This window comes from Vulpes lagopus, chromosome 12 (assembly GCF_018345385.1).
Source record: "Vulpes lagopus strain Blue_001 chromosome 12, ASM1834538v1, whole genome shotgun sequence".
NCBI classification, from domain to species: domain Eukaryota; kingdom Metazoa; phylum Chordata; class Mammalia; order Carnivora; family Canidae; genus Vulpes; species Vulpes lagopus.
In genome coordinates, this window is record NC_054835.1 from 38,483,747 (window position 1) to 38,496,898 (window position 13,152).

General features: G+C 39.0%; 1 protein-coding gene and 1 non-coding gene across 24 annotated transcripts in view; one reads left to right on the forward strand and one right to left on the reverse strand.

Moving 5' to 3' along the window:
* CDK12 (cyclin dependent kinase 12) overlaps nt 1–13,152 on the forward strand; it is a 79,771-nt gene that overhangs the window by 2,363 nt on the left and 64,256 nt on the right. For all 23 annotated transcript variants that reach the window (XR_005983056.1, XR_005983057.1, XR_005983059.1 and 20 more), the window contains exon 2: nt 4,249–5,130. Coding sequence is in view for 2 of the 23 variants with exons in the window: in XM_041724773.1 (XP_041580707.1) it covers nt 4,249–5,130 (882 nt within the window). In the remaining 21 variants the exon portion in view is untranslated. The remainder of the gene's footprint in view (nt 1–4,248; nt 5,131–13,152) is intronic.
* On the reverse strand, nt 9,650–9,756 carry LOC121474287. The gene has a single exon (XR_005983308.1). It is a non-coding gene; the product is annotated as a U6 spliceosomal RNA (small nuclear RNA).

Sequence of the window (13,152 nt, forward strand, 5' to 3'; positions counted from 1 at the left end):
TTTACCATGATATTTTAACGAGAAAGGCATGTTAGTTTGAAATTTAATTGTTGAAATGAATTACTACTGAAAACTATGTTCTTATTCCTAGATGATAAGATGTACCTTCCTCTTGGTGGACTCACCTTTGTCCACAAAGAACATGGGCTTTGAAGTTATACCTGAACGGAATCCTAATCTTGCTTTGTGAACTTTGACAAATAATTTAATTTCTCCTTACCCATGTTTCTTCGTAGTAAAATGGGAATAATAACTACCTACTTCTAGCATAGTTGTGAGAATTAAGTTAGCTAATAAATGTGAAGTATATAGCACAGTTCCTGGTTACCTGGAGGAAGACAGTAAATTCCATCTATGAGCAAGGAAATGTGTACAATGCTAGTGGAGAAATTATGCTATTTGTAAAAATTCGTGCACGTCTTTTGTATGTCAATGTGAGTAATTTTTGCTGACTAAAAGTTATAATTATTCATAAGCCAGTTTGAATTAAACTGCAGAGTTCCTAGTTGTCAGAGGCTAAAAGTTCCTTAGTCGTCCTCCTCCCTCCCAACCCCATTTTATCACAATTTATCAAACAGAAAAGTTTTTTTTTTTTTTTTTTAATTTTTATTCATTTATGATAGTCACACAGAGACAGAGAGAGAGAGGGGCAGAGACATAGGCAGAGGGAGAAGCAGGCTCCATGCACCGGGAGCCCGACGTGGGATTCGATCCCGGGTCTCCAGGATTGCGCCCTGGGCCAAAGGCAGGCGCCAAACCGCTGAGCCACCCAGGGATCCCAAACAGAAAAGTTATAAGAATTATAGTGAGGATCCATATATGTACTACCTAGGTTCAACAATTAATATATGCTGTATATTTTATCATATTCATCCATCCCTCCAGCAGTCCATCTTTTGTGGGTTTTTAATTTTTTTTTATTTTTTTGGTTTTTTTAATCATCTTTTTTTTTTTTAAGATTTTATTTATTTATTCATGAGACACAGAGAGAGAGGAAGACACACAGGCAGAGGGAGAAGCAGGCGCCATGCAGGAAGCCCAACGTGGGACTTGATCCTGGGTCTCCAGGGTCAGGCCCTGGACTGAAGGTGGCGCTAAACCGCTGAGCCACCCGGGCCGCCCCTCATCTTTTGTTTTGATTCCTCTCAAAATTACAGACATTAGTATACTTCACTGTAAGCATTTTAGTGTTATGTATAGCATTAGCTAGAGTTGATTTTTTTTTTTGAAGACGTGAGTAAAATTTATATACAGTGAAATGGATGTCTTAAGTGTACCATTTATAAAGTAGCTTACTTGTTTAAGGAAACATTCTCAGATTTCTTGTTTTCTTGAGGGGGTAATCTCATTAAGGCTGTTTTGAGAATTTTTACTGTAGTGAGTTTTGGGATTATGGAATCGCACTTGAGGCTGAAAGACTAAAACGACTTTCAGAAAGGACTTGCTTTGCAGTGATTCCTTTTGAATTCATATCTCAAGTTCTCTCTTCTCAGTTAATTGGAACTGTGCAGTAATGGTAAAAAATAAGCCAGGAAAGAATTAGAGACACAATATGATAGCATAGGACACAAATATAAACATTATATAATTTTAAAGTCACATGCATATTTTTAGTTGGGTTTTAGAGAGCATTATGTGTTTTTATGTGTGCACTACAGATTTTTCCTCATTCTTTGGAATTCCAGACAGTAAGTACAAAATTTTCTTAGATAGAACACGCAGATCCTTCTGTGGTATCTCTGTGGTTTTTCCTTGGGAGACAGTCAAAATTAAATAAGCAACATCGTTTTAAAAGACTAAAAATGCTTTGCCAGAAATGCAAGGTCTTTGCATCCTTCAAATTAGTAGTGATAGTAGCAATTTCATTTCACATTAATAGAAGCTAACTCAATTCAGGGGAAAAATACATTTGTTTTTTGAGAACAGTTTGTATTGTTGCTCGCATTTACCTATTGGTTGTCTCCTCTTGCCACCTCTCTCCTCCATCACTTTTACTCTTGAAATCTGGACCTCAAATATAGCATCTGTATCACTAAAAATGCCATAAGTATATGGCCATCAGGATGTTACTATTAACAATAAGCCTCTGTTCAGAAGTTGAAGGGTTTGTAACAGAGTTCCTTAGAAAGATTTAGTAATGCTGAATGATTAAAGAAACTAGTTTTTAGGGATGCCTGGGTGGCTCAGCAGTTTAGCGCCTGCCTTCGTGATCCTGGGGTCCTGGGATCGAGTCCCACATCAGGCTTCCTGCATGGAGCCTGCTTCTCCCTCTGCCTGTGTGTCTGCCCCTCTCTCTCTGTGTCTCGTGAATAAATAAATAACATCTTTTAATAAAAAAACAAAACAAAACTAGTTTTTAGAGCATGAGGTCCTTAGAAGTTTGTCCTGGGATAATAGAGATGGTAGTTTTATCCCAGCTCTAATTCAGTCAGAGAAAACTGTCAGCCAGTTATTTAGAAGTGTTAATTTTCTGAAGAATATTTAGTAAATCCATTTAACCACTTTCGGTATTCTATATCATGTACATATACATGTTGTTATTACTGTTCTGAGTACTTTGATTTCAATAAAGACTTGTATTTTAACTAACTTTTGGGAGCAAATTTCCAAAAAGCAGTGTAGGTATAAGAAAACCATGGCTAATATCATATGAATTACTTACTATATATATATATACACACACACTATTTGTTTTGAAAAATTTTGAATTATGTCAGTACTACCAGTGACCAAAGATAAAGGGAGATATTGAAGCTCTGGAATGGGAACAATTCATTTAGACTACTGGGCAAATTGTTTTTTCAGTCACGTTTTTAGTGCTATTTTTTTTTTACCCCTCATGTAGAGGGGGAAAGCACATTAGGTTTTATGAAAAAGGCAAAAAGAATTAATGAGGATTGGGTTTCAATTTAGAATAATCTACCTCATAGATTTCTAGATTCTTAATAATGAAGAAAATAAATTGAACATGCAACAGTACCTTGCTTTATGAGTTCCTAAAAAGTTGATTTGAAATCATTTTATGTATGAAATACTAGAAGTCTTTATAGTTTTGAGAACTTATAAATCATTTGGTAAGACAATTTTTTCAGCTTATCTATTTTGCAAATCCTAATAATTCTTGTATCTTAGGGGTTGTTTAATATGGGCACAACTTTAATTATTGACTGAGGATACAAGGAACAATCTTCTTGGGATCTGTCAATTAAATAGCTCTCTAGTTGAAACAGGGTTTGGTGAAGCATGCTAGTTACTTTTAATTTCCTGACTGGTATAACTCACCTTTAGTATAAAGTATGATTTTTTTTATCATGTTTTTATTTTATCAGAGGTTTTGTTTTGTTTTGTTTTGTTTTTTGTTTTAAGATTTTGTTTCTTAAAATTGAGTTGGAGAGTGAGAGAGAGCATGAGAGCACCAGGGCTGGGAGAGGCAGGCTCCTTGCTGAGTGAGGAGCCTGACAGGGCTGAATTCCAGAACCCTGGGATGGTGACCTAAACTGAAGGCAGATGCTTAACCAACTGACCCACCCAAGGGCCCCAACTTTTTCACAGACTTAAAATTCTAAAAAAGTAATCATTGTGAATATGGGTGTTTTCCAACATGGGTAAAAAACACTCACCCACCTTCCATGAGTTGTATAAGTAATGGATAATTTTAGTATTGTATGATTGAAACATGATGTGTCCTGCAGGATTTAGTTCCTTGTAATCTATTTTTTAAGTAAACTTTTTTTTTTTAAAAAAAGATTTTATTTATTTATTCATGAGAGAGAGAGAGAGGCAGAGACACAGGCAGAGGGAGAAACGCTCCATGCAGGGAGCCTGATGTGGGACTCGATCCTGGGTCTCCAATATCAGGCCCTGGGCTGAAGGCAGCGCTAAACTGCTAAGCCACCTGGGCTGCCCAACTTTGTTGTTTTTTTTTTTGTTTTTTTTTTGTTTTTTTTTTTTTCCAACTTTGTTTTTTAGACCAGTTTGAGATGCACCAAAAAGTTGTGAAGATAGTACAAAGAATTCTTATATGTCCTCACACCCTATTTCTCCTATTATTGTACATTAGTATGGTACATTTGTTACAGTTAATGAACCAATTCTGATACATTATTATCTGATAGTACCTAATTCATTTTTAAGATTGTTAAATTACTCAAAATGAGTTAAGTTACAGTGCTCTGTAGTTTAACTGATGTATTTTCCTCCCTATTGCTGTAGGCTACCCATTTTAAACTGCTTTTCTTTTTCCACTAGGAAATCCATGAAGTCTAGAAGTAGAAGTCCCGCATATTCAAGACACTCATCTTCTCATAGTAAAAAGAAGAGATCCGGGTCACGCAGTCGACATTCCAGCATCTCACCTGTCAGGCTTCCATTGAACTCCAGCTTGGGAGCTGAACTCAGTAGGAAAAAGAAGGAAAGAGCAGCTGCTGCAGCAGCAGCAAAAATGGATGGAAAGGAATCCAAGGGTTCACCTATATTTTTGCCTAGAAAAGAGAACAGTTTAGTAGAGGCTAAAGATTCAGGCTTGGAGTCTAAAAAGTTAACCAGAGGTGTAAAATTGGAAAAATCTGCCCCAGATACTGAACTGGTGAATGTACCACATCTAAATACAGAAGTCAAAAATTCTTTAGATACAGGGAAAGTAAAGTTGGATGAGAACTCTGAGAAGCATCCTATTAAAGATTTGAAAGCACAGGGATCAAGAGACTCTAAACCCATAGTATTGAAAGAGGAGATTGTTACTCCAAAAGAGACAGAGACATCAGAAAAGGAGACCCCTCCACCTGTCCCCACAGTTACTTCTCCTGCACCTCCTTTACCAACAACTACCCCTCCACCTCAGACACCCCCTTTGCCACCTTTGCCTCCATTACCAGCTATTCCACAGCAACCACCTCTGCCTCCTCCCCAACCAGCATTTAGTCAGGTTCTTACTTCTAGTACTTCAACTTTGCCCCCTTCTACTCACCCAAGGACATCTACTTTGTCCTCTCAGGCAAATTCTCAGCCCCTTGCACAGGTTTCTGTGAAGACTCAAGTATCTGTAACAGCTGCTATTCCACACCTAAAAACTTCAACGTTGCCTCCTCTGCCCCTCCCACCCTTATTACCAGGAGACGATGACATGGATAGGTAAGTCCTATAGTTAACTAGGAAAACTTTATCCTCTTGATGTAAATGTAATTCATTTTCTCAAACTGTCAAAACTAATATATGGATGTTTAAAATACTTTTATGAATAGGAAATGCTTTTGGTATTTGGTTGTCAGTGTAAAAGATTTTATTTATAACATTATTACTTAGAAGGAGAAAATTAGGGGCACCTGGGTAGCTCAATGGTTGAGCATCTGCCTTTGGCTCGGGTCGTGATCCAGTGGTCCTGGGATCAAGTCCCACATCAGTCTCCCCATAGGGAGCCTGCTTCTTCTGCTTATGTCTCTGCCTCTCTCTCTCTGTCTCTGTCTCTAATGAATAAATAAATATTTTTTAAAAATAAAATTACAGTTTGAGGCCTAGTAACCCTTTTTTCATAAGTTTTTTTTTTCATAAGTTTATTTGATAAACTTTTGATTCCAGTTTTTAAAAATCAATGGTGTTTTTCTCTCTAAATTTTTTTTTTTTGTTGTTTTTTTTTTTTTTTGTTTTTCTCTCTAAATTTTTATGTTGAAGAAAATTTTTTTCTTTTTGGATTGTTTTTCTTTTTTTAGAGATTTTATTTATTTGAGAGAGCAAGAGAGAGAAAGCACAAGCAAGGGAGGGGCAGAGGGAGAAGGAAAAGCAAATTCTCTGCTGAGCAGGGAGTCTGCTGCAGGCCTCAATCACAGGACCCTGGATTATGGCCTGAATCAAAGATAGCCTTTAACTGAGTGAGCCACTCAGGTGCCCCAAGATTTTTTTTTTTATTTTTAAGTAATACCTACACCCAATGTGGGGCTCGGATTTATAATTCCAAGATCAAGAGTTGCATACTCTTCTCTAACTGAGCCAGCCAGGCATCTCCCCCCCCCCCCCCCGCCATTTAAAAAAAAATAATCTACACCCAGTATGAGGCTCTCAAACTCACGACCCTGAGATCATGAGATCAAGAGTTGGATGCTCCACTAACTGAACCAGCCAGGCACCCCTATATTGAAAACTTCAATAGCTGTAGAAAAACTTAAAGAATAATACAATTAATTCCTTTATACTCTTGACCAAGATTCATCACTTGTTAACTTTTTACATTTGCCTTAACTTTAGATATGATGCTTTACTTCAGAATACTTTAGCGTGTCTCTTCTAAGAACATTTTCCTTAAGATAAATCTAAAAAACTTAACTGATTTAATGGTAAAATATCAATAATAATATTAAATATTCTTTGTGGTCCCCAAAAATGTCTTTTATAGCTGGATTCTTTTTTTCCTAATCTAGGAAAAGAATAAACCAGGTTTATTTTGAAAGGCACTGCTTAAAAAAAAAAAAGTTATCCTATAAGAAGTGGAAGAACAGTATGTAGAATATTTACTAATTAGAATATAAATTCACAATGGGATGATGGGAAGAGCTTTAATTTTGATGGGTCCTCTGAATAATGAGAGGTGAAATTCTTCTGAAGCATGAATCTGATTTTATGGAAGGCATTAGGAAATACATTCTATATCTTGACAGGACTAGCTAGGCAAGTACCATCAAACAAATATGATTTATCAATGACATATGCCATGGTAGTATGTGTTACTGGTGTTTTCTAAGGTGATCCTACCCTCTTGTTCTCTAGGATATGTTTCACTTTATTGCAACAAACTTTCATTGTAAGCATGAAAGTAAGTGCCATGGATCTTGCATTCCAGACTAATTCCTAAACCTCCATAATTTTCCAAGTGATGTCAGTAATTTATTTTATTTATTTGAGAGGGAGAGTGAGAAAGCATGAGTGGGGACAAGAGGACAAGCAGGCTTCCCACGTAAACAACTTGAAATATGATCAGTTATCCCTTTCTCCTTAAAGCAGGTTGTTTATTTATTTATTTTTTAATTTTTATTTATTTATGATAGTCACAGAGAGAGAGAGAGAGAGAGAGAGGCAGAGACATAGGCAGAGGGAGAAGCAGGCTCCATGCACCGGGAGCCCGACGTGGGATTCGATCCCGGGTCTCCAGGATCATGCCCTGGGCCAAAGACAGGCGCCAAACCGCTGCACCACCCAGGGATCCCCTAAAGCAGGTTGTTTAAAAAGTGATTTACTTTTACAAACTTCTATTAAAAATTTGCATTAATACATTAAAAATGAGAACTAAACATTCCATTAGCAAAATACTAAATTCTGAATGCTCCAAAGATCTTTTTATAAGGGCTTAGTACTTTAAAGATAAAGCCTTTAAAAGTGGTATAGACTCTGCTAAAGTCTGGTAAACTCTAGCTGAACCAGGTTTCCAAAAAAATTGATTGGAAATGAAGACTTTAATTTTTTTAGTAAGCTCTATGCCCAATGTGTGGTTTGAACTCACAACCCTAAGATCAAGAGTTTCATGCTCTACCAATTGAGCCAGCTAGGTGCCCTGGAAAGGAAGATTTAAAAAACCTTATGTGGTTAAAGATTTTATTTATTCATTTGACAGAGAGAGTGTGCCACGAGCGCTTGTGCACAAGCAGGGGGAGTGGCAGGCAGAGGGAGAGGGAGAAGCAGGCTCCCTGTGGAGCAGGGAGTCCTATGTGGGGCTTGATCCCGGGACCCAGGATCATGACCTGAGCCAAAGACAGATGCTTAACTGACTGAGCCACCCGGGTTTCCCCAACATCAGTAATTCAAATGATGATGCGTTTCAGCTCTTTATATTTTTCAAGATTATATACTCTGCCTTTTAAGAAGGTGCAAATGCAATTAAAAAATTATTTTTAAAGAATGACTCCATTACTATTCATAGTGGTAAATCTGATTTTATTTTAATTTTTTAAGAGGATTTTATTTATTTATTCATGAGAGAGAGAGGCAGAGACACAGGCAGAGGAAGAAACAGGCTCCATGCAGGGAGCCCGATATGGGACTCAATCCCAGGACTCCAGGATCATGCCTTGGGCCGAAGGCAGGCCCCAAACTGCTGAGCCACCCAGGGATCCCAGTAAATCGGATTTTTAAAATTTTTTTAAATTTTTTTAGTAAATCTGATTTTAAAGAAAAATTCTACATGCTTTAATATTATCAATTCTGCTATATCCTGAGAATTGCAAAGGAGAAATATAAAACCTGAAATTTATGTAAAAAAATCTATTTAGGTATACAATATATTTCTTTTTTTTTAAATTTTTTTATTATTTATTCATGATAGTCATAGAGAGAAAAGAGAGAGGCAGAGGCACAGGCAGAGGGAGAAGCAGGCTCCACGCCGGGAGCCCGACGCAGGACTCGATCCCAGAACTCCGGGATTGCACCCTGGGCCAAAGGCAGGTGCTAAACTGCTGAGCCACCCAGGGATCCCCTGTATACAATATATTTCTCATAGATAATGACCTATGCATTTCTATAGTTTTTATTGGAAAAGAAAATAGCAGTTGAGCATTATCCAGTGGGACTCTGGGCCATGATCTGTCTACAGGAGCCTTGTTTAAATATTAGTTTACATAGTGGTTAGAACAATATCGGTGTGGCTGAGGATCTTCATTTTGAAATGTTTACTTGGCTAACCAAATAATTATTGAACTTACCTACTATGTGTCACTGTAGAATGCAGATTTCCAGAGGTGGAATAATTTTGATAGGCACATAGGGATTTCTATCTTTTAGGTTGAAGATGAAAGGTAAAGTAAGAGCATTCAGTACTTATTTGAGTATATGTGACTATCTTTAAGAATGTGTATGAGAAAATGAAGTGAACAGAAGCATTTTTTGTTATATATCAATTCTGATTCTGAAAATATGACTTTCACCTCATAGTCCAATGTAATTTTTATTTTTATTTTTTTTTATTTTTTAAAGATTTTGTTTATTTGTTCATGAGAAACACACACAGGGAGAGACAGAGAGAGACAGACAGACAGACAGACAGAGAGAGGCAGAGGGAGAAGCAGGCTCCATGCAGGGAGCCTGACGTGGGACTTGATCCCGAGAGAGAGAGACAGAGAGAGAGACAGAGAGACAGAGAGACAGAGAGACAGAGGGAGAAGCAGGCTCCATGCAGGGAGCCCGACGTGGGACTTGATCCCGGGTCTCCAGGATTACACCCTGGGCTGAAGGCAGCGCTAAACTGCTGAGCCACCCAGGCTGCCCTGTAATTTTAATAGTATGATAATTATGTAAAAACCCTACACAGGGGATTCCTGGGTGGCGCAGCCGTTTGGCGCCTGCCTTCGGCCCAGGGCTTGATCCTGAAGTCCTGGGATTGAGTCCCACATTGGGCTCCCTGCATGGAGCCTGCTTCTCTCTCTGCCTCTCTGTCTCTCATGAATGAATAAATAAAATCTTAAAAAACAAAACAAAACAAAACAAAACCCATACACAAGAACAAAACATCTATTTTCTGTGGATACATATGTCTGTGTATATATCCATATAAATTCACATCAGAAAATCCAGAAAGATATATATTAAGCTGATGAAATGATTGTCTCTGTGGATGGGACTTATAATGAGGATCAAAGGTAAAGGGACCTTATCTCCAAAATTTTAATATTTTAAAAGTATGGAATGCTTCATAGATTTGCTTGTCATCTTTGCACAGGAGCCATGCTAATCTTCTCTGTATTGTTCCAGTTTTAGTTTATGTGCTGCTGAAGTGAGCACCAATGTAATTACTTTTAAATGTATGATTATTATTAGCTTTCCACATAAATACAAATGAATTATTAAAGGTAGAAAAATGAAAAAAAAAATAAAGGTAGAAAAATGGAAATGAAGATATCTTCCACAATCTATTTTTTCATTTTGTATTTTAAATTCAAGATGGCTTTTGTTTTCATCTTTATTTTTTGGTACCATGTTACATGTATATCATACCAGTGGCACCTGTCTTTCGCATGAAAAATAATTTTTTGGCAGCCCCTGTGGCGCAGCGGTTTAGTGCTGCCTGCAGCTTGGGGTGTGATCCTGGAGGCCCGGGATTGAGTCCCATGTTGGGTTCCCTGCATGGAGCCGGCTTCTCCCTCTCCCTGTGTTTCTGTCTCTCTCTCTCTCTGTGTCTCTATGAATAAATAAATAAAAATCTTAAAAAAAATTTTTTTTTTTTAATTTATGATAGAGAGGCAGAGATATAGGCAGAGGGAGAAACAGCCTCCATGCGCCGGGAGCCCGATGTGGGACTCGATCCCGGGTCTCCAGGATCGCGCCCTGGGCCAAAGGCAGGCGCTAAACCGCTGCGCCACCCAGGGATCCCTAAAAAAAATAATTTTTATGTAAGGAAACTTTTCAGGAAGAAATCTGAAAGCTGCATACAGAATTCATTTATCATCTTCTTGATCGCACATAAGATTGCAGCAGCTTCATTGTTGAGAATGTGATTTATATATTTTTGTTTCCTTCAATGCTTTAAACATAAAAACACAGAATACAATTAGTAAATATTGCTTATTTGAATAAGATTACCGAAGGAGCCAGGATCAAGACTTGTGTGAAATGACACTGGGCATGTAGTTAAGAATTCACTTGGCACATGGATGACATAAGGTTTATATCAGAGGATGTGTCGACATCGTCTTTTTTTTTTTTTTTTTTTTAAGATTTTATTTATTCATGAGAAGCAGGCTCCTTGCAGGAGCTCAATGTGGGACTTGATCCCTAAACTCCGGGATCACATCCTGAGACAAAGGCAGATGCTCAACTGCTGAGCCACCCAGATATTCCATAGATGTGTCTTCTTTTATTTTATTTTTTTAAAGATTTTTTTTTATTCATGAGAGACACAGAGAAAGAGAGGCAGAGACACAGGCAGAGGGAGAAGCAGCTCCACATAGGGAGCCCGATGTGGGACTCCATCTTGGGTCTCCAGGACCACACCCTGAGCTGAAGGCAGCACTAAACCGCTGAGCCCCCCCCCCCCCCCCCCCCCCCCGGGCTGCCCGATGTGTCTTCTTTTAAAGCCCCTTTGGGAATAGAACAAAACTTTTCTTTCAGACTTATGTATTGGACCGAATGTATTTTGTTTTTGTTTTTGTTTTTTTAAGATTATATTCACTTATTCATGAGAAATGTAGAGAGGCAGAGACATAGGCAGAGGGAGAAGGGGGCTCTCTGTGGGGAGCCTGATGTGGGACTCCAATCCAGGACCCTGGGATCTTGACCTGAGCCAAAGGCAGATGCTCAACCACTGAGCTACCCAAGTACCTCTGGGCTAGGAGTATATTAATCCAGGTATCAAATGCGGGAATGAATTTAACATGGTATTGCAAAAGCCTTTCTAATTCATGGTCTGCAATTCTTCGTTTCAAGAAATGAGGACTGCTAAACACCCATTCTTCAGGAAACAGTACATTCTTCATGAACATAATTATTCATGGGGATCACCTGCTGGTTTGCCTTTTAAGATTTTACTTAGAGCACAAATGAGAGGAGGGGCAGAGAGAGACAAGTAGACTCCCTGCTGAGCGAGGCTGCTGAGATCATGACCTGAGGCAAAGTCAGACACTTAACTGACTGAGCCACCCCGGTGCTCCAGGGATCACCTGCTCTTAAGGAGATCATCTGTATACTGTTTTTAAAATTTTAGTTAACTGAGGTGCCTGGCTAGCTCAGTCAGTAAAGCATACAACTCTCAATCTCAGGAGTCGAGAGTTCAAGCCCCTTGTTGGACATGGAGCCTACTTCAGATAATAGAATTTCGGTTAACCAGATAGGGTTTTTATTTATTTATTTATTTATTTTTTCTTTCTTTTTTTTTTTTAATTTTTATTTATTCATGATAGTCACAGAGAGAGAGAGAGAGAGGCAGAGACACAGGCAGAGGGAGAAGCAGGCTCCATGCACCGGGAGCCCGATGTGGGATTCGATCCCGGGTCTCCAGGATCGCGCCCTGGGCCAAAGGCAGGCGCCAAACCGCTGCGCCACCCAGGGATCCCAGGGTTTTTATTTAAAGAAAAAAAAATTTTTTTTAAAGATTCTATTCAAGGGACACCTTATGGCTCAGTGGTTGAGCGCCTGCCTTTGGCCCACGGTTTGATCCTGGAGTCCTGGGATCGAGCCCCACAGGGGCTCCCTGAGTGGAGCCTGCTTCTCTCTCTCTGCCTAACATCTCTGCCTCTGTGTGTGTGTGTGTGTGTGTGTGTGTGTGCGCATCTCAAATAAATAAAATCTTTATTAAAAATAAAGATTAAAAAAAATAAAGATTCTAATCATTCATTCATGAGAGACACAGAGAAAGAGGCAAAGACATAGGTAGAGAAGCAAGCTCCATGCAGGGAGCCCGATGAGGCACTTGATCCTGGAACCGTGGGACCATGGACCCGAGACAAAGGCAGACGCTCAACCGCTGAGCCACCCAGGCATCCCCACATAGGGTTTTTAAAATCTTCCTTTCCAGGGTACCTGGCTGGCTCAGTTGGTAAAGCATGAAAATCTTGATCTTAGGGTCATGAGTTCAAGCCACACGTTGGGCAAAAAGCTTACTAAAAATAATAACAAAGAAAAATAAAATCTTCATTTCCCAGTCAATTTTTTGGTAGCCTGGTTCAGTTGGAGTTTATCAGACTTTAGCGGAATCTACATTATTCTTAAAGACTTTATCTTTAAAGTACTGAGCTCTTATAGAAAAGTTTTGTGTGAGCTTCAGAATTTAGAATTTGTTAATGGAATGCTCAGTTCCCATTTTTGATGTACTCACCTCAAAAATTTTTTTAAAGATTTTTATTAAGGATGCCTGGGTGGCTCAGCGGTTTAGCTCCTGCCTTCGGCCCAGCACATGATCCTGGGGTCTCGGGATCGAGTCCTACATCAGGCTCCCTGCATGGAGCCTGCTTCTCCCTCTGCCTGTGTCTCTGCCTCTCTCTCTCTCTCTATCCCTTGTGAATAAATAAATAAATAAAATCTTTTAAAAAATATTTTGTTAGAGAGAGGAGGAGTTTGGGGGGCGGACAGAAGGAGAGGTTGAGGCAGATTTCCCACTGAGCTGGGAGCCCAATGCGGGATTGATCCCAGGACCCTGGGACCATGACCTGAGCTGAAGGCAGATGCTTCAGCTGGGCCACCCAG